This window comes from Sarcophilus harrisii, chromosome 3, assembly GCF_902635505.1.
Source record: "Sarcophilus harrisii chromosome 3, mSarHar1.11, whole genome shotgun sequence".
NCBI classification, from domain to species: Eukaryota; Metazoa; Chordata; class Mammalia; order Dasyuromorphia; family Dasyuridae; genus Sarcophilus; species Sarcophilus harrisii.
Window position 1 is genome coordinate 551,645,754 of NC_045428.1, and position 22,079 is coordinate 551,667,832.

At 47.0% G+C, this 22,079-nt stretch overlaps 1 protein-coding gene across 1 annotated transcript in view; it reads left to right on the plus strand.

Annotated features, from left to right (window-relative positions):
* Positions 1-395: 395 nt before the first annotated feature.
* Positions 396-22,079, plus strand: part of SDC3 (syndecan 3) — a 72,560-nt gene continuing 50,876 nt past the window's right edge. The window contains exon 1 of the mRNA XM_031962399.1: positions 396-489. Within this exon, the coding sequence (XP_031818259.1) occupies positions 439-489 (51 nt within the window). The 5' untranslated portion in view covers positions 396-438. The remainder of the gene's footprint in view (positions 490-22,079) is intronic.

The window sequence follows — 22,079 nt, forward strand, 5'->3', positions numbered from 1 at the left end:
AAGCCGAAGCCGGAGCGCAGCGGAGCCCGAGCCCGAGCCGAAGCGCAGCGGAGCCCAGTCGGGAGCCTGACCCCCCGGAGCCGGGAGCGCGAGCCGGGAGCGCGAGCCGAGCCCGCCGCGGCCCCGATCGCGGGCGCTGTAGCCCCCCGCAACCCCACGGGCGCCGAACCGGCCCGCCCTTCCTGCCCGGGCTCTCCCCGCGCGCTCCGCCCCGGGCCGCCCCCGGAGGCGCCTCGGGAACAAAGGCGCCGGACCCGCCCCCGGCCCCCAGCCCCTAACCCCCGCCCCGCCCCGCCGGGCCCCTAGTCTGCAGCCATGAAGCCGGGGCCGCCGCACCGAGCAGGGGCCGGGGCCGGGGCCGGGGCCGGGAGCGGGAGCGGGAGCGGGGCCGGGGCTGGGACCGGCGCGGGAGCGGGGGCTGGGGCCGGGGCCCGCGGGATGCTGCTGCCGCCGTTGCTGCTGCTGCTCTTGGCGGGACGCGCCGCCGGGGTGAGTGAGAGATGGGAGACCCCTCCCCAGAGTCCCCTCTCCGCCCTCCAAGTGTCTCCCCTTCCCCCTTTCCCTAGTGATTCCCCCTTTTCCCTTCCTCTCGAATCCTCCTCCCCTTCCCCAAATTCCTTCCCTTCCCCCCATCACAGGTGTACCCCCCCACCCCCTCCCCGTAAACCTCTGCCTCCGCCTCCCTTAGTGTCCCCCTTCCTTGTGTCCACCCTTCTCCTCTCCCCAAGTGACGGCTCCCCAAAGTATATCGTCTTCCTCAGCCCCTTCCCTAAATGCCCCTGTCGCCCTCTGCCCAGTTCTCTGTCCCCACTCCTCAAGGCTCCCTTCTCTCCTCTTCAGATATCCGCTTCCTCCTCCGCATGGTTTCTCCCTGACCCTCTCCCCAGCCTTAGGTCTCCAGTATCCTTTTCCCTGACTGACCCTCCCCAGCCTTAGGTCTCCAGTATCCTTTTCCCTGACTGACCCCTCCCCAGTCAGCTTCCTTCCTTTCCTTCTCCTCCTCCCCTTCTTCTCCCTCTCCTCCTCCTCCGTGCTCTTCCCCTGCTCTTGACCCTTCTCCCACCTTCCCTCCTGCTGTTCCCCATCCCTTCTTCCTTAGGGCCTCCTCCCCTCTCCTTCCCATCCTCAGATTAAGGCCTATCTAACACAGTCCTTTCCTCTGGTCCCCCTTCTCTGCTCCCCTTTAGGCATCTGCTCCAAGTGCTTCTACTTTTGATGAAGGGGACCATTATGACCCTCATTAGTGCCCCTTTTGTGCCCCTTCTTCATTCCCCTCAAATTGAGGCCCTGCTGAGAGCTAGACCTCGTCCCTATTCTAGCCACAGCCCTAGGCTAACCAGTGGGGAGAAGAAGGCTGGTGGGTGTGACCACAATGTTTGGGGAGAGGGGCATCTGGGTATTGCTGCTGAGGAGAGTATCTCTGAATTATGGGTGTGTCCTGGTATCTGTGCCTCTCTGGTCACTGCCCACTTCAGGTGAACAGAAAACACTGGCCTCCGGGGATTTCTTTGTGTCCTCCTTTGGACAAGCTGGTTGCTCACTCACTCTTTGAGGGTCACCTGTGTGAGAGTGTTGGGGCATATAAGGGTTACTAGGGTCAGATATGAGTGTGATGTTAATGGGCATGTGGGAGATTAGAGGAGATGGGGAGCTAGGCAGGGGTGACCCAAGTCTGAGTGATGGTGATTAAGGGGTGTGTGTGTGTGTGTGTGTGTGTGTGTGTGAAGGTGACCTGGATGCATAATGGTGAAGGGTGTATGTGTGTAACTGGGCTGTGTGCAAGAGAGTGACGTGAGTATGTAATGTGTATGTATGAGACTAGGTCTCTGTGTGAATGAGAGCTTGATGGATGGGTGTGTGTGCCGGTGGCTGTATGGGTGACCACGAGGGATGTGTGTACATGTTGGGGACCTCGGTATGTGTAACTGAGGGGTGTGTGTATGCTAGTGCTTGATTGCATGTGCCTGTGAGGGGTACCATGATGGGGGATGTGAGGGAGTTTATAGGACTGTTTGTGTGATTGTGTCATGTGTGTCTGCCCACACACATGTGGGCCTGTGGAGCCCAGACTTAGGAGCTTTGTTTTAAATACTGATTGGCTGAGCCTGCGTTTGGAGGTATAGGGAGAGGTGGCTGAAAACGTCTTGGGTCATCTCTTCTTTGGGGGTGTGGTAGCCCAAGGTCAGTCCATCAAAAGGGGCTAGAGATCATAGACCTCTTTGCTGGACTGTGTCTAAGTTTTGATAAGGGATGGCATGGAGCTGTAAGATTGCCCTGGAGCAAAAGTTAAGATCTGTTTTCCCCTCCTCCTCCTCCTCCTGCCTTTCCCCCAATTCCAAAGTTGTGAAATGATTTGGGGGGATGGGGCTGACAGTAGTTGCGGGTGACTAGCCGTGCCCACACTTCCATGGGGAGTAAGGAAGGAGTTGAATGGCCTGGGGAATTAGATCTTGCTGGAAGCTATGAGGATGGATGTGTGTTGGTGACTGTGTATGTGTGACCACGAGGGATGTGTGTATATGTTGGTGACCTCGATATATGTAACTCTGAGGGGTGTGTGTATGATAGTGTCTGGTTGCCCTGGTGGAACAGGCTCACCCATATGTGGCCGTCCAGATCCTCTTTCCTGGCTCCTAGGGGAGGTCAGGGTCATAGGTGGGAGAAGGGGCAGCAGTAGGAATGATCCTGTACAAATTTGGGGTACCCAGGAGTTTTAGAAGGTCTGGGAGCTACTATCTGGAGGGACTAAGCAGGGAGGGTCTCCTGTTGGACACTGAGGGGCTCCTGTCATCTCTTATGACATAGCTGTGAAGTAGGTGGGGCAAGCATTATTAGTAATCTGTGTGGAGAACAGAGACAGTAGGGCACCGTAAGTATTGGATAGAATACTTGAGTCGGAGTCAGGAAGACCTGCCTGACTCATTAGTTGTGGGATCCTAGACAAGGCAGTTAATACCTCCCCAACCTCGGTTTGCTCATCTCTAAAATAGGGATAGTAATAGCACCCACTTCCCAGGTGGTTCTGAGAATAAATGAGATAATGTTTGGAAAGCTCTTTGCAAACCTTAAATATTAACTATAATGAGGATGATGTACTCGGAGTCAGGAAGCTTGAATTCTATGCTTTACTGATCCAGGGCAAAATCTTTTCCCTTTCCAATTCAGTTTGCTACAGTAAGTGTTATGGAGGGCTCCCTGTGTGAGTTACTGGGACATCCAATATTTAATAATTTGGGGAAGAAATGTGTTATAGGGAAGCGTTGTGTTTGGAGTCAGATCTTGGGTTCCGGTCCCACCCTTGTAACTTATTAGCTATATGAAGTCTCATTAGCTCTGTGGGCTTCTTCTATCTATAAAATGAGGGGATGATTGATTAGGTAAGGTGATCTCTGTTTCTTTGAAGCTCTAAATTTATGATCTCTGGAGGCATTAGGGAAGGTTTCTCACAGAAGGGGGATCTAAGCCATGCCTTAAAAGAAGGTAGGGATTCTACAGCTGAGAGAGAGCCTTATTTCTTCAACTAGTAAAAAGAAATAATACTTACTGGGATTGCTCGGTGGTATGTGGTAGTGGATAGAGCACCAGGTCTTGAGTTCAAATCTGTCTCATACTTACTAGCAAGTCAGTTAATCTAACTGTTTTGCTTCGGTTTCCTCATCTATAAAATGACCTGGGGAAGGAAATGGCAAGCTGCTCCAAAGTATCTTTGACAAGAAAACCCTAAATGGGGTCACTAAGACTCAGGACTGAACCCTAACAAATTTTTGCATTCCCTTCCTAGAAGGATACTTTATACATATGAAGGTACTTTGAGTGTGGGCTGTCTCCCTATTTCATAGATGGAAGGGATTTAAGATGGGACTAACCGAGAAGGAGCAGGGCTTGGTTTTCCCCTGGGATGCAGATAAGCCTGAATAAGAGGAAGTAAGCCACAGGTAGGATATTTGCTTGAAAAAGCACCCTAGCTCAGAGAAAGCTGTAGAATGAATCCTTTCCCTGGGCTTCGTTTAAAGCCAGCATGTGGTTCGTATGGATCAGATTTAGGGACAGACTTGCTGGGAGAGTGAGGAGCAGGGTAACTCCTCTGTGCTCCTGGAAGTGGAAGGAAGTCTCTGGGCTGCCCAGGTTCGCTGTGGTCACCTACCTGCCTTGGAGGATTGCACTCAGTGATGAGGGATAGGAGGTTAGAATCACTGCAGCATAGTCTTAGAGTGGGAAGGGAGCTGAGAGATCTGAGAGTCCACGATAAAGGAACCTTTTCTATAGTATCACAGAAAATTGGTTAGCCAGTCAACTAGTATTTATTAAGTGCCTGCTGTGTGCCAAGCGCCGTGCTTAGCAATAGGGATACAAAGGCAGAAGCTGAATTTCTGCTCTTGATCTTAGTTTAATGATCATTCTGGCTGTGCTTGAACATCCCAGTGATAGGAAGCTCATTACCTTACAAAACAGACAATTCCATTGTTACATAGTTATGATTCAGAAAAGCACTGAGGCGGGAGGGGAGGATTGGTGAATCAGTAGATATTCATAAAGAAATGTCCACAGGATCACAATATTAGGGCTGGAAGGGATACGAGGGTACAGTAAATTAGAATTATCCCATTGGATGATAGATTTAGAGATGGAGTAGAACTCAAAGGTCACCTAGTCTCTGGCTTCTTAAACTGTGGGTCATGATCCATATGGGGTCTTGTAACTGAATGTGGGGAGTTGGGAAATGATGATAATTTATTATCAGTAAATGTGTGATTTTTATACCTATTTTGTAGACCTCTATACCTTGGCTCATGTAAAAATTTGTTAGGCAGAAAAAGGGGTCGAAAGTGGAAGAAGTTTAAAAAGTCCTGCTCTAGTCTAGTCCTTTCACTGTGCCAATGAGAAAACTCAGGCTTGCATCCTTAATACCCAGGTGATTGTAAGCAGCTCAGCTGGGGGTTTGAACCTAGTGCTCAGTCTCCTTTCCGGCATACTCTCACAGAGAGTATTGTCAGAGCTGGAAAGGGCCTCCAAAGTCACCTAACAGTACTCTCATTTTACAGAGGAATAGGAGATCCAGATAAGTGAAGTGACTGGTCAGAGATCACCCAGGCGTGAAGCAGGAGATCTGGGATTTCTGGGACCAGCAGTGGGCTCACCAACCGGTTGGCCAGGAAGTTAGATCAAGGCCAGTTTGGGGATAATAGCTCTCCAGTCCAACAGGCTAGCTCCTCACTCTCCATAGTGTGAATATCAAAGCTATAAACACATGAAGAGATACCAGGCAACATATTCTAAGGGCTAAAGGTGGGAGAGGGAGAGGGGAAGGAGGGAAGGACAACACTGAGATATGGTACTGGGGGGGAGGGAGGGAGGGATAGAGAAAAAGAGACAGAGAGAGACAGAGACAGAGAGAGACAGACACACACACAGAGAGACAGAGAGAGACACAGAGAGAGACAGAGAGAAGAGAGACAGAGAGAGACAGAGAGAGAGAAGAGAGACAGAGAGACAGAGACAGGGAGAAGAGAGAGAGACACACAGAGAGACAGAGAGAAAGAGAGAGAGAGAGAGAGAGATACAGACACATAGCGGCAGAGAGACAGAGGGAAAAATAGGGAGACAGAGACAGACACACAGAGACAGTGAAATAGGAGACAGACAGAGAGATAGAAAGACACAGACAGAAAGAGATAAAGGGAGAAATAGGGAGAGACAGGGACAAAAACAGACACACAGAGACAGAAATAGGTGACAGAAATAAGAGATACACAGAGATAGAAAGATAGAGATGAGACAGAAACAGAAAGACAGACACACACAGAGACAGAGCAAACTGGATTTGGAGTCAGATGACTGATTTAAATCCTGATGTGGGGCAAATCCCTTCCCTCTGGGCCTCAGTTTCCTCATGTGTAAAATAAAGGTTGGGCTTGGCTGGCCTTTGAGAGATCAAGCTGGTCAAGGAAAACTTCCTAGGAAGGAGAAGGATAAATCAGCTGAAACTAGCCAGAGATGAAGGGAAAGGGCTCACAGCTACAAGGGATTTTAGAAGTCAGCTAATAATCCAGTCTCTTTCTCCCTATAGTTTAGGAAACTGAGGCCCCGCTCTGGGAAAAGGACTTACCCAATGTCACCCCATCTCAGGACTGGGAGCCAGGTTTTCTCAAACCAGATCTGAGGCATTGTGCTAGAAGCAACAGAATTCTGGTCATGAAGTCTGCAAAACCCTGTTTTAAATCCCAATTCTAAGACCACGTGACACTGGGCAGATCCCTGCCTCTCAGAGCCTTTGTCCTACTTTGTGAAAAGAAGGGGGCTTGTCCAGATGACCTTTAAGATGCTTTCTGCCTCCCTGTGATTCTTTGATTTCACCATTCCATCTGCATCCTCCCTGCAGCCCTTGTTCACATCCTGCCTGAATGCTTGAATTCTGGAGGCACTTAGAGAGGGGCTGGACTACTGGCCCCTAAGGTCCTTCCCAGCATGCACCTTCTGTGGTAGAGCTAGCCACTGAAAGGTTGGGAACCAATGAGTTCTCCATCACTTGGATGTGTATTTTTGGAAGAAGTTCCATTACTTCTTGGATGTTTTAGAGAGGATTCATAGTTTAGGTTTGGGGTGGGTTGATATCTCTTACACTTCTAAGATTCTGTGTTTGAACATTCTGTGTTCTAAGGGCCCTCCCAGCTCTGATATCCCATGTTCTAAGACCCTCCCAACTCTGACTTTCTGGGTTCTAAGGACCTTCCCAGCTCTGACATCCTGGGTTCTAAGGGCCCTCCCAGCTCTGACCTCCTGGGTTCTAAGGGCCCTCCCAGCTCTGACCTCCTGGGTTCTAAGGGCCCCCCCAGCTCTGATATTCCGTGTTCTAAGGGCCCTCCCAGCTCTGATATTCCGTGTTCTAAGGGCCCTCCCGGCTCTGATATTCCGTGTTCTAAGGGGCCTCCCGGCTTTGATATTCCGTGTTCTAAGGGCCCTCCCGGCTCTGATATTCTGTGTTCTAAGGATTCTTCTAATTCTGATATTCTGTGTTCTAAGGGCCCTTCCAGCTCTGACCTTTTATATTTTTCAAGGCCTCTTTTAAGTCGACAGTCTTTTTATCTCTTAAAATATCTCCAACTTCTGACAGTTTGTGTTTTAAGATTCCTTCAAACTCAGTATTCTATGTTCTGTGGTCCCCTCCCAACTCAGATTTTCCATGTCCCAGCTTTGATAATTATTCTAAGGCCTCTTCTAGGTCTGACGATCTTTTATCTCCTCAAGTCCTCCCCAGCTCAGATTTTCTCTATTCCAAGGGCTCTCTCAGAGGTCTGACTTTCTGTATTTTAAGATTATTAAATTTTTTTCTGTGTCTACACACATTCCACTTGTCCTACAAAATCCAGCAGCCCATTTATTTCTTGTTTGCTTGCTTGGTCTCTCTGTCAGACCGCTGTCTCCCAATGAGGTGAGAACTGCGGGATGTCAGGTCTTCTAACTCCATCCTTTCTCAGGACTCACCCAGCACCCTCAGAGTGAGTCACTGAAAGCTCTGTGGGATGGGAAACTTTTGGCTCTTGCTCTGGAAAAAGCTGGTAATTGATGTGTGTGTATATGTGTGAATGAATGCTGGGTTGTGTTTGGGAGCCAACCTGTAGGAGGGAAAGGGGTCTTTGGGTTCTGGACCTGGCCTGTCTTTGCTGTGAGGTCACTCTGGGCCTCTGGATCCCTTTGAACTATGAAATCTTCTCTCCCTCTGGGGTTCCCAAGCCTTAACCCAACTTTGGCCCACTGCACCTCTCAACCCTCTGTTGTCCAGATTAGGGGGCTTGAACCTCATGGATTACTGAGTACCCATGGATTAGGGGGGTTGCCTTTAGAGGGGATAAAGGGAAGACAGGCACTAGTCGGGCCTTTCTCTGGGTTCTAGAAGGTGTATAATGTCCCAAGAGCTTGAGTGGGAACATCTCCAGTTGCTGTAATTCCTATTCTCCTTTTTTCTTTAAAAGCTTTTATAATTTTAACCACAACCTATTTTTCTTTCAAAAATCTTTTTTATTGATGCTTTAAAAATATCACTGCCTGAATTATGACTTTTCACAACCCTTTTGCCTCCCTGGCAAAAATCATAACAGATAAGTACTGTCAGAAACAAATCCGTATGTCTGAAAATATATACCACATTCTGCACCTGTAGTCTACCACCTCTCTGTTGAGAGCTTGAAGGACATTTCACCATCAATGCATCGATCTTAATTCTGAAGTCTTTCAGCTTCCAACCTCTCTTTCTTCCTGTTCTCCCTCATGTACTCTTGTGTTCGAGCCCAAACCGGCCTGCTTGCCTACGGTATAAACAACATTCCTTCCCCTGCCTCCATGTTTTGTTCCCGGAATGCTCCCCCACTTCCCCTCTGCTTCTTGGAAGCTTCTCCCTGGCTTTCTTCAAGGTCCATCTCAAGTGCCACCTCCTATAGGAAGCCTTTCCTGATTTCCCTCAGAAATCAGCAATTTCTACCATTCCTCCCTTGCCCTTTTTTTGTACTGGTTTTGTCTAAATCATGTATGTTTATTCCTCTGTGTACATGCTGTGGAGTGTCTTCATTAGTTCCTTGAGGGCACAGACATTTCATTTTTGTTTGCATGGCACACAATAGGTGCTCAATATATGCTTATTTATTAAACATGGAATGGAGGATGAGCTGGAAACTTGGATCTGTTATTATAGAAGGACTCAAAACAAGTTTCCATTGATCCCAAAGTCAAGCTTACTTTGGCTCTGAGAGTATTGTCCAGGGCTCTCTGCCCTAGTTCCCCCACCCCGCCCCAATTCCTGTCCCAACGTTAAATATTTATTGAGTGTCTGCTGTATGGCATGCTCCAGGCCAAGGAAGATATTGGCATTATATTCAGGGAGCTTGTAGTCGCCTGGGGAGCCGATAGGCAAGACGGTGATATAAGTTACAAGGACAAAAAGTAATCTTTAGGTTCCTCATTGAGGAACAAAGCTGGAGAAGGACGGACGGGGTCTCCTGACTGCTCCTTCCTGAGGGCCAGAAAAGTGGGGACAAGCAGGCCCTTTAGAGACCAGCCAGGCCATCCCCCTGCATCCAGGCAGGATGGTTCCATAGTCAGTGTTTCAGACTGGCTGTAGGTCAGTTTCCTGCTGTAGGTCAGCCCAGGGCGTGCAGCTGGGGATGCTGGGGCTGTGTGCAGTCTGCTAAATCAGCCTGGGTTCTAGCTGCATCTGAGTGCTGGGGAAGGCAGGGAAGGGAAAGAGATGGGCCAAAATGGTTAAAGTAGGCGCTTGGAGGGATTGGAGGTGAGGTGGGACAGAAGGTGGCTGGCAGAATAGCTTGAGCAAAGTATGTGTGTGTGTGTGTGTGTGTGTGTGTGTGTGTGTGTGATCAGGAGGCTGGTTTGACTGGAGTCTTGAGTCTGAGTAGGAGAAAGAGAATTGGAAGAGGAAATTGCAGAGAATTTCAGAGATGGAAGTGTAGAACACAGAGCTGGGAGGGTCCTTAGAACCCAGGAGGTCAGAGCTGGGAGGGCCCTTAGAATCCAGGAGGTCAGAGCTGGGAGAGCCCTTAGAACCCAGGAGGTCAGAGCTGGGAGAGCCCTTAGAACCCAGGAGGTCAGAGCTGGGAGGGTCCTTAGAACCCAGGATGTCAGAACTGGGAGGGGCCCTTAGAACCCAGGAGGTCAGAACTGGGAGGGCCCTTAGAACCCAGGAGGTCAGAGCTGGGAGGGCCCTTAGAACCCAGGATGTCAGAGCTGGGAGGGCCCTTAGAACAGGGGATGTTAGACCTGGAAGAGATGTTTAGTCTAACCCCTAGTTTTATAGGGTTTTATGATCTAGAGTGGGAAGCACCTTTCTGAGGCACCAAGTCAAGTCCTCTCATTTTGAATGTGAGGAAACCGGAGCTGAGCCTGTGGGGCTGTAAAGGGCTCCCCATGTCAGCCTGCTTCATCCTCCCTCATAGAGGCAGAGGCTGTTCTGGAGGCAGCCTTCAGGAGGGCTTGCTAGCATCCTGGGTAGGTCTGGACTTGTCCTTTCTGCTGCAGGGAGCAGAGTCAGAGGCCGAGGCCCAAGCCACATCTGAGTCCTGCTCCCAGCTCGGCGCCACATGGCCGGGTGGGTGGGGGGTCTGTGGTCTGATGCTCCACTGCCACCTGAGCTCCGGGCTTTCACCCAGAGGTTCTCTTCCCTCTAATTACACGTCTAGGAATGGCTACCCTGGGCCACCCCACACAGGGGAAGGGAATGGTGGGGGGGAGGGCACCGGGGACCCCAGGCTAGCCTGGCTTTAGCTCTACCTCCGGGATGGGGGGCTGCAATCACACAGGAGGGAGTCTGGGACTTTTCTGGGAATCGGAACGAGAGGGGCCAGTCTCTCCCTCGGGAATTTGGCGTTTAACGTCCCTTTTGATTTTTTGATGTCATTCTCCAGAGCTCACCTCTCTCCCTTGTAGCTCCAGCAGCTCTTCTCTTCCCCCTCCCCCATGGGGCCTTGCTTCTTCAGGCTGGGGAAGCTTCCCCCATGGCAGCTTCACCCCCATAACATTCCTCCCCACATTCTTGGGCTCCACCGTTTGAACAATGTTCTCTCTACATTCTCCATCTCGCTGGCAGAGATGGAGCTTCTCCACCCCCCACATTCCCAGACCTTCCCACAGGGAAATCGGGCCCCCAGCTTTTCAGGCTCTCCCACACGGCCAATACCCTCTCCCTCACCCACTTCCACGTGCCTCCCCTCATTTCCTGTCATTTTCTTTCCACCTCACCCAGACCCTCCTCATTTATAGCATCACCCACGAGGACCAGCTACATGACCCTGTGAGGGGGAGGCTGGACTTGGGAGTCAGGAAGTCTTGTGTTCAAATCCTGCCTCTGATTCTGAGAGGGTCTTTGGGCCTGGACGGAATGTACAATGAATGTAAAGCTCTAAACCATCCGAGCTTTAGGTTAATCATATGTAGAAAGAGGATAATAATACTCACAGTGTCTACCCACCCGAGGTGTTGGGAGGATAAAATGAGATACTGTTAAAATGCTCTGTGAACTTTGATGGGCTCTAGAAACGTCTGCCTTTTTTCAACAAGAGGCAATGTGGCCCTGATAGAGTTAGGAGGCCCTCGGGGTCACATCTCAGCTTTGATGCCAGTGGTGTGGGGAACTTTGTCACCTCCCATGTTCTCATCTATAATATGGAGATAATGAGGTTAATACTTGACTTACAGGGTTCTTATGGCTCAATCAGTCAACCAGGATTTATAAGCACCTACTATGTGCCAGGCACTATATTATTTTGGGACATGCATGTTAATCAGAAAACATTTATAAGGCTTCTACTTTATGTCAATCATAGTGCTAGGTTTTGGGGGCTGCATATTAATCAGGAAGCATTTATAAGGCACCTACTATGTTCCAGGTACTGTGCTTGGTTTAGGGTGATACATATTAATCAGAAAGCATTTATAAGGTTCCTACTATATGTCATTATGCTAGGTTTTGGGGGATGTATATTAATCATCAAGTATTTATAAGGCACCTACTATGTTCCAGGTACTGTGGTTAGTTTTGGGTGATACATATCAATCAGGGAGCATTTATAAAGCTTCTACTGTCTGTCAACCACTATGCTAGGATTAATCAGCAAGCATTTACAAAGCACCTGCTGTATGTCAATCATTATTCTGGGGAGAGACATAGCATAAATCCTACTCTTTACTAAGTTTGGAGGATACATATCAATTAGCAAGCATTTTTTGGGTGCCTACTGTAGGGCACTGTGCTAGAAATGAATATAGCACATATCCTGTGTGTTAAGTTTGGGCGATACATTAATCAGCAACATTTATAAGGCACCTAATGTGTGTCTGACTCTGCCGGGGAGATATGGAACATGTCCTACTATGTGCTAGGTTTGAGGGATTCATATTAATCAGCACACATTTATAAGGTGCCTACTGTATGTCAGGGGTGAAGATGTTCCTCACAGTTCCTGCCTTCCAGAACTTTTATGCTCTAACAGATACATCTCAGTTGTTTAGTCATTCTTTATGTCTGACTATCGGTGACTCCCTTTGGGTTTGGTTTTTGGCGGAGATACTGGAGTGGTTTTGCCATTTCCTTTTCTAGTATGACATGACAATATGCACATGCATAAATATATGCAGAATATATATAAAATAAAGCCAAGTGAGAAAATTATGTCAAGTCCTTTGCAACCTTAAAGCCCAAGATGAATGTCACTTCTTGTTATTGCAATCATTTTACCACCAGCCTCACATCTTCAGGCTTTCTTCCTACTGATATTTCATGGACTATAGGAGTAATAGTAGTATTAGTAATATTAGTAGTAGTGTTACTGCCATCGCTTCTATAGCCCCTGAAATGGTGGTAGTAGTGATGGTGGTAGTGGTGGTAGTAGTAGTAGGAACATTTATAAAGCTCCTATTATGTGCCCGGCACTGTACTAAATGCTTTACAGATGTTTTCTCATTTGATCCTCACAACAGCCCTGGCAGGGTAGGTACTAATATCATCCCCATTTTTGGATGAGGAAACTGAGGCAAGCAGAGTTTAAATACTTGCCCAGGCTCCCGTGTCTGAACTCAGGTCTTTCTTGTTCCAAAGCCGCTGTGTCACCGAGATGTCTGGTTATTTCTAAGAGTCAGGATAGGGAATGGGAGTGGGGAAAGTGGGTGCTTCCTGTAGGACCCTGGGACTCCTGAAGGCTTGAAAAGCTTTTAGTATTATCTTCCCCTGAGCCTGGGGATAAGCTGGGTGTAAAACTATGACTTAGGTTCTACAGAACAAAGCCTCGCTGACTTCTGAGATGGATGGTTCTGAGATGGGATCTCCTTCCCACGGGCCTATGGGTACCCTATATGATAAGCATGTAGATTTAGGGTCAGGAGGGATATTGGAGACCACGGAGACCAGCCCTTTCATTCTATAGAGGGAGAAACCGAGGCACAGAGAACGTATTTGTTTAGGGTCACTCAGAAAGATACCCCAGTGTCCGGGGTGGGATTGGCCCCCAGATACTACCACTGTGTGCTTCTCCTGGGCTACCCATCCTCAAAGACCTGGGCTAACTGCCTGGAGCCAGGAGACTAAACTAGTAACTTCTTAGAAGCTTGAAGAAAGCTCTTTTATTATCTTCTAGGTCATCCCTCTGTACTCTCGAGTTGAAGTGGAGGAGAGAGGGAAGGGGGACATCTTTGGATGTTTGGCTTCCCCTATGTCAACCCCACTTTTCCATTCCTAATCCTCTTAATTACACTCAGAACCTAAAGATAGCATGTTGGGATTATTGGGGTGGGGGGGTGGGGAAGCCCCTCCCAACAGTAGAACCAGCTGTTTGCATCCCTTTAGGGGAGAGAGCCCACAGGGCAGGTCCCTTCCTCCAAACCTATAAATATCTCCCAATGTTCCCACATTCCTGTGCTTCCCTCAACTGAGAGGGCTGAGAGAGAATGGCCTGAAACACAGCCTTCTGTAGGACGGGAGGTGGGGCCTGGTTTTGACCATCAGGGACCTAATCATAGACTATTGGAAAACCACAGGCCCAAGGGATGCCGGGGCCGGTCTGCTCGTTGGACCACAAATGTCAAGGAAAAACAGCTACATTAAGGTCTCAACGAGCACCTCCCACACAGTAACCCCTGTTTGTAGACAAAGAATTGCACAGAAGGAAACCGAGGCTCAGAGATGTGATTCGTCCATTGGTCCCACAGCCAGTATTTTTAGAAAACGCATTTGTGCCCAAGTTTCCTGAAGCTGGGTACTGCTTTTTGGGAGGGCACTAGGAAATCTCTGTCCCCAGAGATTGGGGGCCTTAGTTTTCTTCCCTGAAGTTGCTTTTGGCTTAATTTTTTACCCAGGACAATCAGGGAGGAGAGAGCATTAGTTTGAAGGCCCCCTCCTCCTCAGCCCTAATCTTTCCGGCCCAGGGTGACGTTTGAGACTCTGGTCCCTTCTTCATGAGACTCTGAACTGGTTGGGTACCCCAAGCTTCCCTATCTCCCCTCCTGAGCCTTTGGCCCCGACTGCCAGGCTGGGCCTTAATGAGGGTAATTTAAAAGCAATCAGCTAGGGCGGGAGGGATGTGGAAAATCTAATTGCAAAGCTCTACATAATAGAGATTCTCAGCTTCACATGCAATCCTCCCTCCCTTCTCCTCTACCACGTGTATGGAAATGATCATTTTATTTGGTGTTTATTAAGTCTAAAAAAATAAAAATAAAAATTCAGTATAAAGTCATTGCAACAAGCTGATTGCCGATTCAATTGAGGCTGCCAGGGGGCCAGTGAGTGTTTTTAGTTTCTAGCCTCCCCTCTCCTCCTCAAGTCCAAGGGCCTGGTTAACTGATTGTAGGAGTAGAATGGTGCAGCATGGGGGCTGGGTAGGAAGCAGGACTCTGGTCCTGGGGGAATTCAAAGCTGCTCTGCTTCCCTTTGGAAACATGGAGGGAATGGGCCGTGCCCAGCTCGGGAGCTCTCCCCACCCTAGTCTGTCTTCCATTCAGCTACCAAAGTGATCTTCCTGCAGTAACCTGGGTGCATCCTCCTCACTAAACTCTGATGGCTCCCTCATCAAATAAAAAATCCCCTGGCTTTTAAAGCCAGCTTTTCACAATCCATATGCTCTGGGATCCAGTGACATCAGCCTCCTTGCTGTTCAGATCCTCCACCTCCAGATTCCGGGCATTGGGACTGGTTTTCTCAGAGCCTGGAATTCTCTCCCACCTTGACTCTGCCCCTGGCTGCCCCGACTTCCTTCAGGTGTCAGCAGAAGTCCCCCCCTTTCCTCATTTCCCATAACACTAGTCTCTTCTTATCAGGATTACTTCTAATTTATATCCCCACTCCCACACACCCACTCACTCTCTCTGTATATATAATATACATAATATGTAATATTATATATACATACAACATAGTTACTATAACAATAATGATACATAGATTTATATTGGTATGTACATAATCTGAGATTACTTTTAATTAATCATATACATGTACATATATGATATATGATATGTGTATCATAGTACATATAAGGATATATATATATACATGATAACCATGTACACACCATATATATGAGATATATGTATATATAATCATGTAATGCTATATATATATATGTACACACAAATAACCATATATATACATACTATGCACATATCTCAGATTATTTTACATAAATGCATAATATATAATGTGAAATATATACAATATGGAATACAATATGAAAAATATACAATGTGAAATATACATACAAATATATATATATTATGTGTATATATACATATCCATCTATCTGTCTATCTGTCCATCTCTATCTACCTCTACCTATCTATATCTATAGTATACAATTTCTTTGGGATTATTTTCACTTTGTTTTACATATATATACATATAATATATGTGTGTATATATATATGTGTGTGTGTGTATATGTATATATATATATATATATATATATATATATACATATACACACACACATGCATATTTTGGAGAAGGAAATAATAAACCCCTCCAATATCTTTGCCAAGCAAACCCTATACAGGGTCAGTGTGTGACTGATCAATACTATGATATATGTATATATAATCATATAACATGTATGTGTGTACACATACATACACATAACCATTGACATACTATGTGTATGTGTGTGTATGTTATGTATAGTTCTTTATTTTTGTATTGTCTCATTTGAATAAGAGTTCCTTTAGAAAGTTCTTGGGGATCCTCTGTTGAAGGACAAGGAGGGGAAGGGATGAGGGTACACTCACTCCTAGACTCTTCGAGTTGGAAGTTACCTCAGAGGGCATCTGACCCTGACTCCTGCTTGAACCTAAATCCTCACCACCCAACCTTTATTTGACTGCTTCCAAGAAGGGGAACCCACTGCTCCTTGAAGGAGCCCACATTTGGACAGCACGAACTGTTAGGAAGTTCTTCATGACATTAAGAAATCCCCCTTTGTTACCATTACAACCCATTGCTTCAAGTTCTGGCCTCAGAAGCTGGGAAGACCAGTCTGAATCCCTTCGATCCAGAACGGGACAGCGGGGTCTGGTGCCCAACAAGATGAAAGGCTGGAGGTCGAACATCCTTTCGCATTGGACAGATATTTGAAGGCAGCTCTGCTGGCCTCTCTGAAGCTCAGCTCATCTCTTTCCTGGTTAAGCATCCCCAGTCTTTTCAGCCAGCCCTGCTGGTCTCCATCCTTACTGTCCCGGCTAGCCCTGTTTTCCAGTTCTTGCAACTTTCTCAGCAGGCATTGCTTAGAGTGCAACATAGTATTCTGCGTGATGTCTTGCCTTCATCCTTCATTTGGAACATTGTTTTTATTAATACCTCTCCGATGAAGTTAGCTTTTGGGCTTTTCTGCTCCATCGCTGACTCAATGAGCTTGTGGTTCTTGGGTTTTTTCTCTCATATGAGCCATAGTCTATCTATGCTTCCCCCTCCCCCCCCCCCCCCCCTTTTTATATGTTACATAGTTGATACTTTGAATGCAGCTGTTTGGTTGATCTGATTTTGTGATCCCATTTGGGGTTTTCTTGACAAAGATATTGAAGTGGGGGGGGGGGCGGAACAGCTAAGTGGTGCAGTGGATAGAGCACTAGCCCTGAAGTTAGGAAGAGGACCTGAATTCAAATCTGGTCTCAGACACAACACTTCCTGGCTGTGTGACCCCTGGGCAAGTCACTTAGCCCCAGTTGCCTCAGCAAAAACAAACAAAAAGATACTGAAGTGGTTTGGAATTTCCTTCGCCAACTTATTTTACAGATGAGGAAACTGAGGCAAACAGAGTAAATCTACACAGGGTGTATATAAATTCCCAGAGTGACACAGTAAGTGTTTGAAGCTGGAATTGAACTCAGATTTTCCTGACTTCAGATCAGGCATGCTATGTGTTATGGTATCACCTAATGGCCCCTTAAGTGCCACAGAAGAGGGGAAAAGGAAATTGCTCCCTATAGATGCAATCAGTGCAGAACTCAGTATCAGGAAGACCTGAGTTCAAATCTAGCTGTAGTTACTTTAGCAAATTTAACTTTTCTGTCTCAGTTTCCTCATCTATAAAAGGGGGATGAGAACACCATGCATCTTATAGAGATTATAGTGAGATTCAAGTGAGATTATATATGCAAGAGGATTTATAAAACTAGAAGTGCTATGTGAGTGTTCTTATCATTAGCCAGAGGAAAGTATTAGAATCACAGAATGTTTGAGCTTGGGAGGATACTTAGAATCCAGAATGTCAAAACTAGGATGGCCCTTAACACATAGATTGTCAGAGCTGGGAGAGCCCTTAGAACCCAGGGTGTCAGAGCTGGGAGGACCCTTAGAACCCAGGGTGTCAGAGCTGGGAGGACCCTTAGAACCCAGGGTGTCAGAGCTGGGAGGACGCTTAGAACACAGAATGTCAGAACAAAGAATGCCATAGATAGAATTTCAGAGAGCATTTTACCCATACATTTTCATTTGACAGCTGAGTTATTTGAGAAGGGAAAAAGGGACTTGTACAAGATGGCCCAGTGAGAGAGCTGGGATTAGGACTCAGGTTTCTTGATTCCCAGTCTGGAGCATTTAAGGAAGCCTCTTTCATCACCTGGAGCAGATCAGGCCTGAGCTCAATAGGATTTGGGTAGAAGCCTAAAAAAGCCCGGGGTGGGAATGGGAGGGGTAAGCAGGAATTTGTATGAGCTCCTTAGGGATGGCCCAGCACCTGACATGAGCTGTAGGAAAGCTCATCTCTCTCTCTCTTTTTTTTTCTTCTCTTGAGAGAGTCAAGGCCCACAAAGGAGATTTCTCCATGGAAGCCTTTGTGTGTGGGAGGGGCAAGAATGTTGGGGGGAGGCAGGGCCCGCCAGGGCTTGGAATTTGTCATCCTCCTGTCTTCCCACCACCTGTTGGACCTCCCTAGAATTCGGCCTTTATTCACTGTGGTACATGGAGTACTAGGCACTGAGAGTGGGCTGGGGGTATACAGACAAATAAATAAGCTGTAGTATTAGTCCCCGGAGAGCTCCCGGTACACCATAAAGTAGAAGGATGAGCCCTCTCCCCCTACCGTGGGGCACTCTGGGGCCTGAGCACACCGTGACTTCATTGCTCCTGGGACAGGAGCTTGGTGACACTGCCATTACATCATGCTGTGTTTTCACAGCTTCTCCTCAGCACCCACACTCGGGATGCCCTTTGCTCTCCATGTTCCCTACATGCCTTCTGTTTCCTTCTAGGCTTGGTGCAAACTGCCCCCCCCTTCCCCTCCCCAGAAAGCCTTTCCTAACTGTTCCAGTCTTCTCCTCTGTCTCCATTCTGGGCCACTAATATCAACTATGGGTAATTCTCTAGAGCTGGGACTGCTTTTACTTCTTGTTTTATTATTTGCCAAGAATTGTGCCCTGCACAGAATATATGCTCAATTGGTATTTCTTTATTTTCCATCATTTTTCCCTTCACTGATTCCTTCTTCCTTCTTCCTCTCCCTTCTCTTTCTCCTCCTTTTCCCATCTGCTTCGCTCTTCCTTCTTTTATCCTCTCTCTTCTTCCTCTTCCTTTCATCTTCCCTTTCCCTTCTTTTTTCTTTTCTTTTCTTTTCTTTTTTTTTTTTTTCGATGAGGCAGTTGGGGTTAAGTGACTTGCCCAGGGTCACACAGCTAGGAAGTGTTAAGTGTCTGAGACTAAATTTGAACTCTGGTCCTCCTGACTTCAGGGCTGGTGCTCTATCCACTGTGCCATCTAGCTACCCTTCTCCTTTTTTCCTCTCACCGCCTTCTTTCTTCCTTCTCTCTCTTTGTCTCTTTTCCTTTTTCCCCTCTCCTTCCTTTCTCCATCTCTTTCCGCTTCCCCTTTCTCTTCTCCATTCTTCCTCATTTTCTTCTTTCCTCCTGCTTCTCTTCTTCTCTCTTCCTCTTCCTTCTTTCCTCTTTCCTCTTACCTCCTTTTCCTCTCTCCTCCTTTCCCCCCTCTCTCTCTTCCCTTTTCCTCTCATTTCCTTTCACCTTCTTGTTTTTACCTCCTCCTTCCCTCCTTCCCTCTTCCTTTCACATCCCCTCTTCCCTTCACATCCCCTCTTCCTCTCTCCTCCCTCTTCCTTTCACCTCCTCTTTCTCCCTTCCCTCCCTCCTCTCTCCTTTTCCTTGCCTCCTCCTATTCTTTTTTCTTCCTTTCCTCTTTTACTATCTCTTCCTCCTTCCCAACCCATTTTCTTGTTTTCCTTCTCCCTCTCGTTCCTCTCTTTTATCAATTTCAATTCAACAGATCCACTAAATTTATATTAAGTACATCATGTCCTGTGCTAATTGTTGTGAATCTGAAGATAAAAATGTCTTTAATGTCTTAGACTCTTCTAGTCTAGTGGGTGAGGGGAAGGAAGGGAGAGAACGTGGCAGTCTGTGCAAATAACTCAGAAGTTAGGAGATGATTACAGTATAGGAAAGGCCAAAGAGGCTCCAGAGCTTTGGGGGGAGCAGGTTTGCATCCATTTGGGAGAAAGCAGCATGTTGCCAGCTAACAAATATCAGGGTCAGAAGAACTAGGGTTAAGTCCCAGTTGTGTTATCTGTGTGAACTTGAGTATATCCCAACCTTGCCAAGCCTTGGTTTCCTCAGATATAAAATGCAGACCTTCAAATGGTTGACCAGGAAGCCCCTTTCCACAATCCCTCTGATTCTCTAGTCAAGGGAAGGCTTTGTTGAGGTTGGGCCAGATGTGGGCCTTGGCCAAAGGGACTGACTTCCCAGGTTAAGTTGTGGTGTGTGTGTGTGGGGAGGGGGTGCCTTGAGGGGTGACTTGCACAGATACACACAGTTGGGAAGCTAAGGCAGGATGGGGCAGTCATCAGCAGGACAATTTGCCTGGGGTGTAGAGTATTTGAAGGGGATTTGGGGGGGGGGAATGAGATAAGAAAGCAGACTGGAGATGTATGTGAAAACCCTTAAAGAGCAAAGGAAGGCATTTGAACTTGATCCCAGAGGCTGTGGGGAGCCACAGAAGATTTTGGAGCAGGAGACCAACTTAGATTTCAAAAAGACTTACAAAGAAGGCAGAAACAAAGGGAGCAGGATGATTACAAAAGAATGCCGCAGCCCTGCAAAGCATCCAATGGGCCAGGACTGTCATAATTTCCAAGGACAACTGAAAGGGCTTTTTCAAAAAGCTGCATTGGAAGTGAAAGACCAAGGAATGGGACCATGAACATGGATGACTGAGGAGAAAAGGTACTCCAGTCTTCCTTTACTGTGCTCTCTCTTTCTCTCTGTCTTTAAAGAGGCAGAATGTTAGAGTGGATAAGAGAGCTGGCCTCAGAAACAGGAAGTCCTGAGTTCAAATTTTGACTTTTTAAGGCAATCGAAGTTAAATAGGGTCACACAGCTAGTAAGTATCTGAAGCCAGATTTGAACTCCTGGCTTCTGGGATAGCACTCTATTCACTGTGCCACCTAACTGCCCCCAAATCGTGACTCTTAACTTACACATTGGCCATGTGACACCTCTCAGAGCTTGGAGCAACTTTCTAAGACTCTTAAGTTGTAGAGAAAGTGCCGACCTCTCTGGTAGAAGAATTTTGTCACTGTTACACAAATGAAAACACAGGTCCAGTCCCTATTGCTTTCTCTGCCAAGGAGAAGAATCTTTATCCTGGGATGGGGTAGAACAGATATGGTTAACAGGCAGTTGGCTTGCAAGGTAAATGGGGACATGCTAAGGGGCATCTGACTGCTCCTGGTGAATTTGTCACCAGCTCTGAAAGAAGTGGTAGATGAGGTTGTTAAACTACTGTCAGGTCTTGGGAGATTGTAGGGAATGGGAGAGGCATTCAAAGGTAGGGGGATGCTCCAGCAAAATGGAAACAGATGGATGCCCCAGTTTTTAGCAAAGGGAAGTGATATAAGCCTGCAGACTTATAGAGGCTGGTGAGCTTAACCCTAATCTCTGGCAAAATCCTGGAATGTATCATGGAAGAGATGGTTTATTTGCATTTGGAAAATGATGTCGTGGTTACCAGGAGCCAGCTTGGCTTTGTCAAATATGGATCATGGCAGAAGAATCTCATTTCACTTTTTGACAGGCTGCCCAGATTAGTAGACAGAGGAATTCCATCAACACAGGGATTTCAGCAAAGTTGTAACAAAGCAAAGTGGGCCAGACGATAGCAAAATTAGGTGCTTTCAGAGTTAACTATTTAACTAGTTAAATAGGCAGACTCAAAGGATAGCAGTCATGACTAGTAGCTCAATGTCACCTTGGAAAGAGGTCTTTGGTAGAGTACCACAGGGGTCAGTCAGCCCTTAGTCCTGGGTTTTCAGCGACTTGGATGACAGCATAGATGATGGGCTTCTCACAGTTGCAGATGATCCACAAGTACTAGTAGGAGTAGCAGAGCAGCAGTAGTAATAATTCTAGGAGTAGCAGTAGCAGGAGTAGTATAATAGTAGTAGTAGTAGTAATAGTAGGAGTAGGAGTAGCAGCAGCAGCAGCAGTAGTAATAATTCTAGGAGTAGCAGCAGCAGGAGTAGTATAATAGTAGTAGTGGTAATAGTAGGAGTAGGAGTAGCAGTAGCAGGAGTAATGATTCTAGGAGTAGCAGCAGCAGCAGTAGCAACAGCAACTGTAGTAGTAGTAGTAGTATAATAGTGGTAAAAGTAAGAGTAGCAGCAGCAGCAACAGTAGTAGCAGCAGAAATAATAGTAGGAGCAGCAGTAGCAGTAGCAATAGTAACTGTTGCAGTAGTATAATAATAATGGTAATAATAGGAGTAGCAGCAACAGTAATAGCAGTAATAGTAGCAGCAGAAATAATATAATAGTAGTAATAATAGTAGGAGTAGGAGCAGCTGTAGTGGGAGTAATAATTTTAGGAGTAGCAACAGCAGCAATAGCAATAGTAACTGTTGCAGTAGTATAATAATACTGGTAATAATAGGAGTACCGCAACAGTAACAGTAATAGCAGCAATAGTAGCAGCAGCAGCAATAATATAGTAGTAGTAATAATAGTAAGAGTAGGAGCAGCAGCAGCAGCAGTAGTAATTCTAGGAGTATTAGTAGCAGTAGTAATAGCAACTGTTGCAGTAGTAGTAGT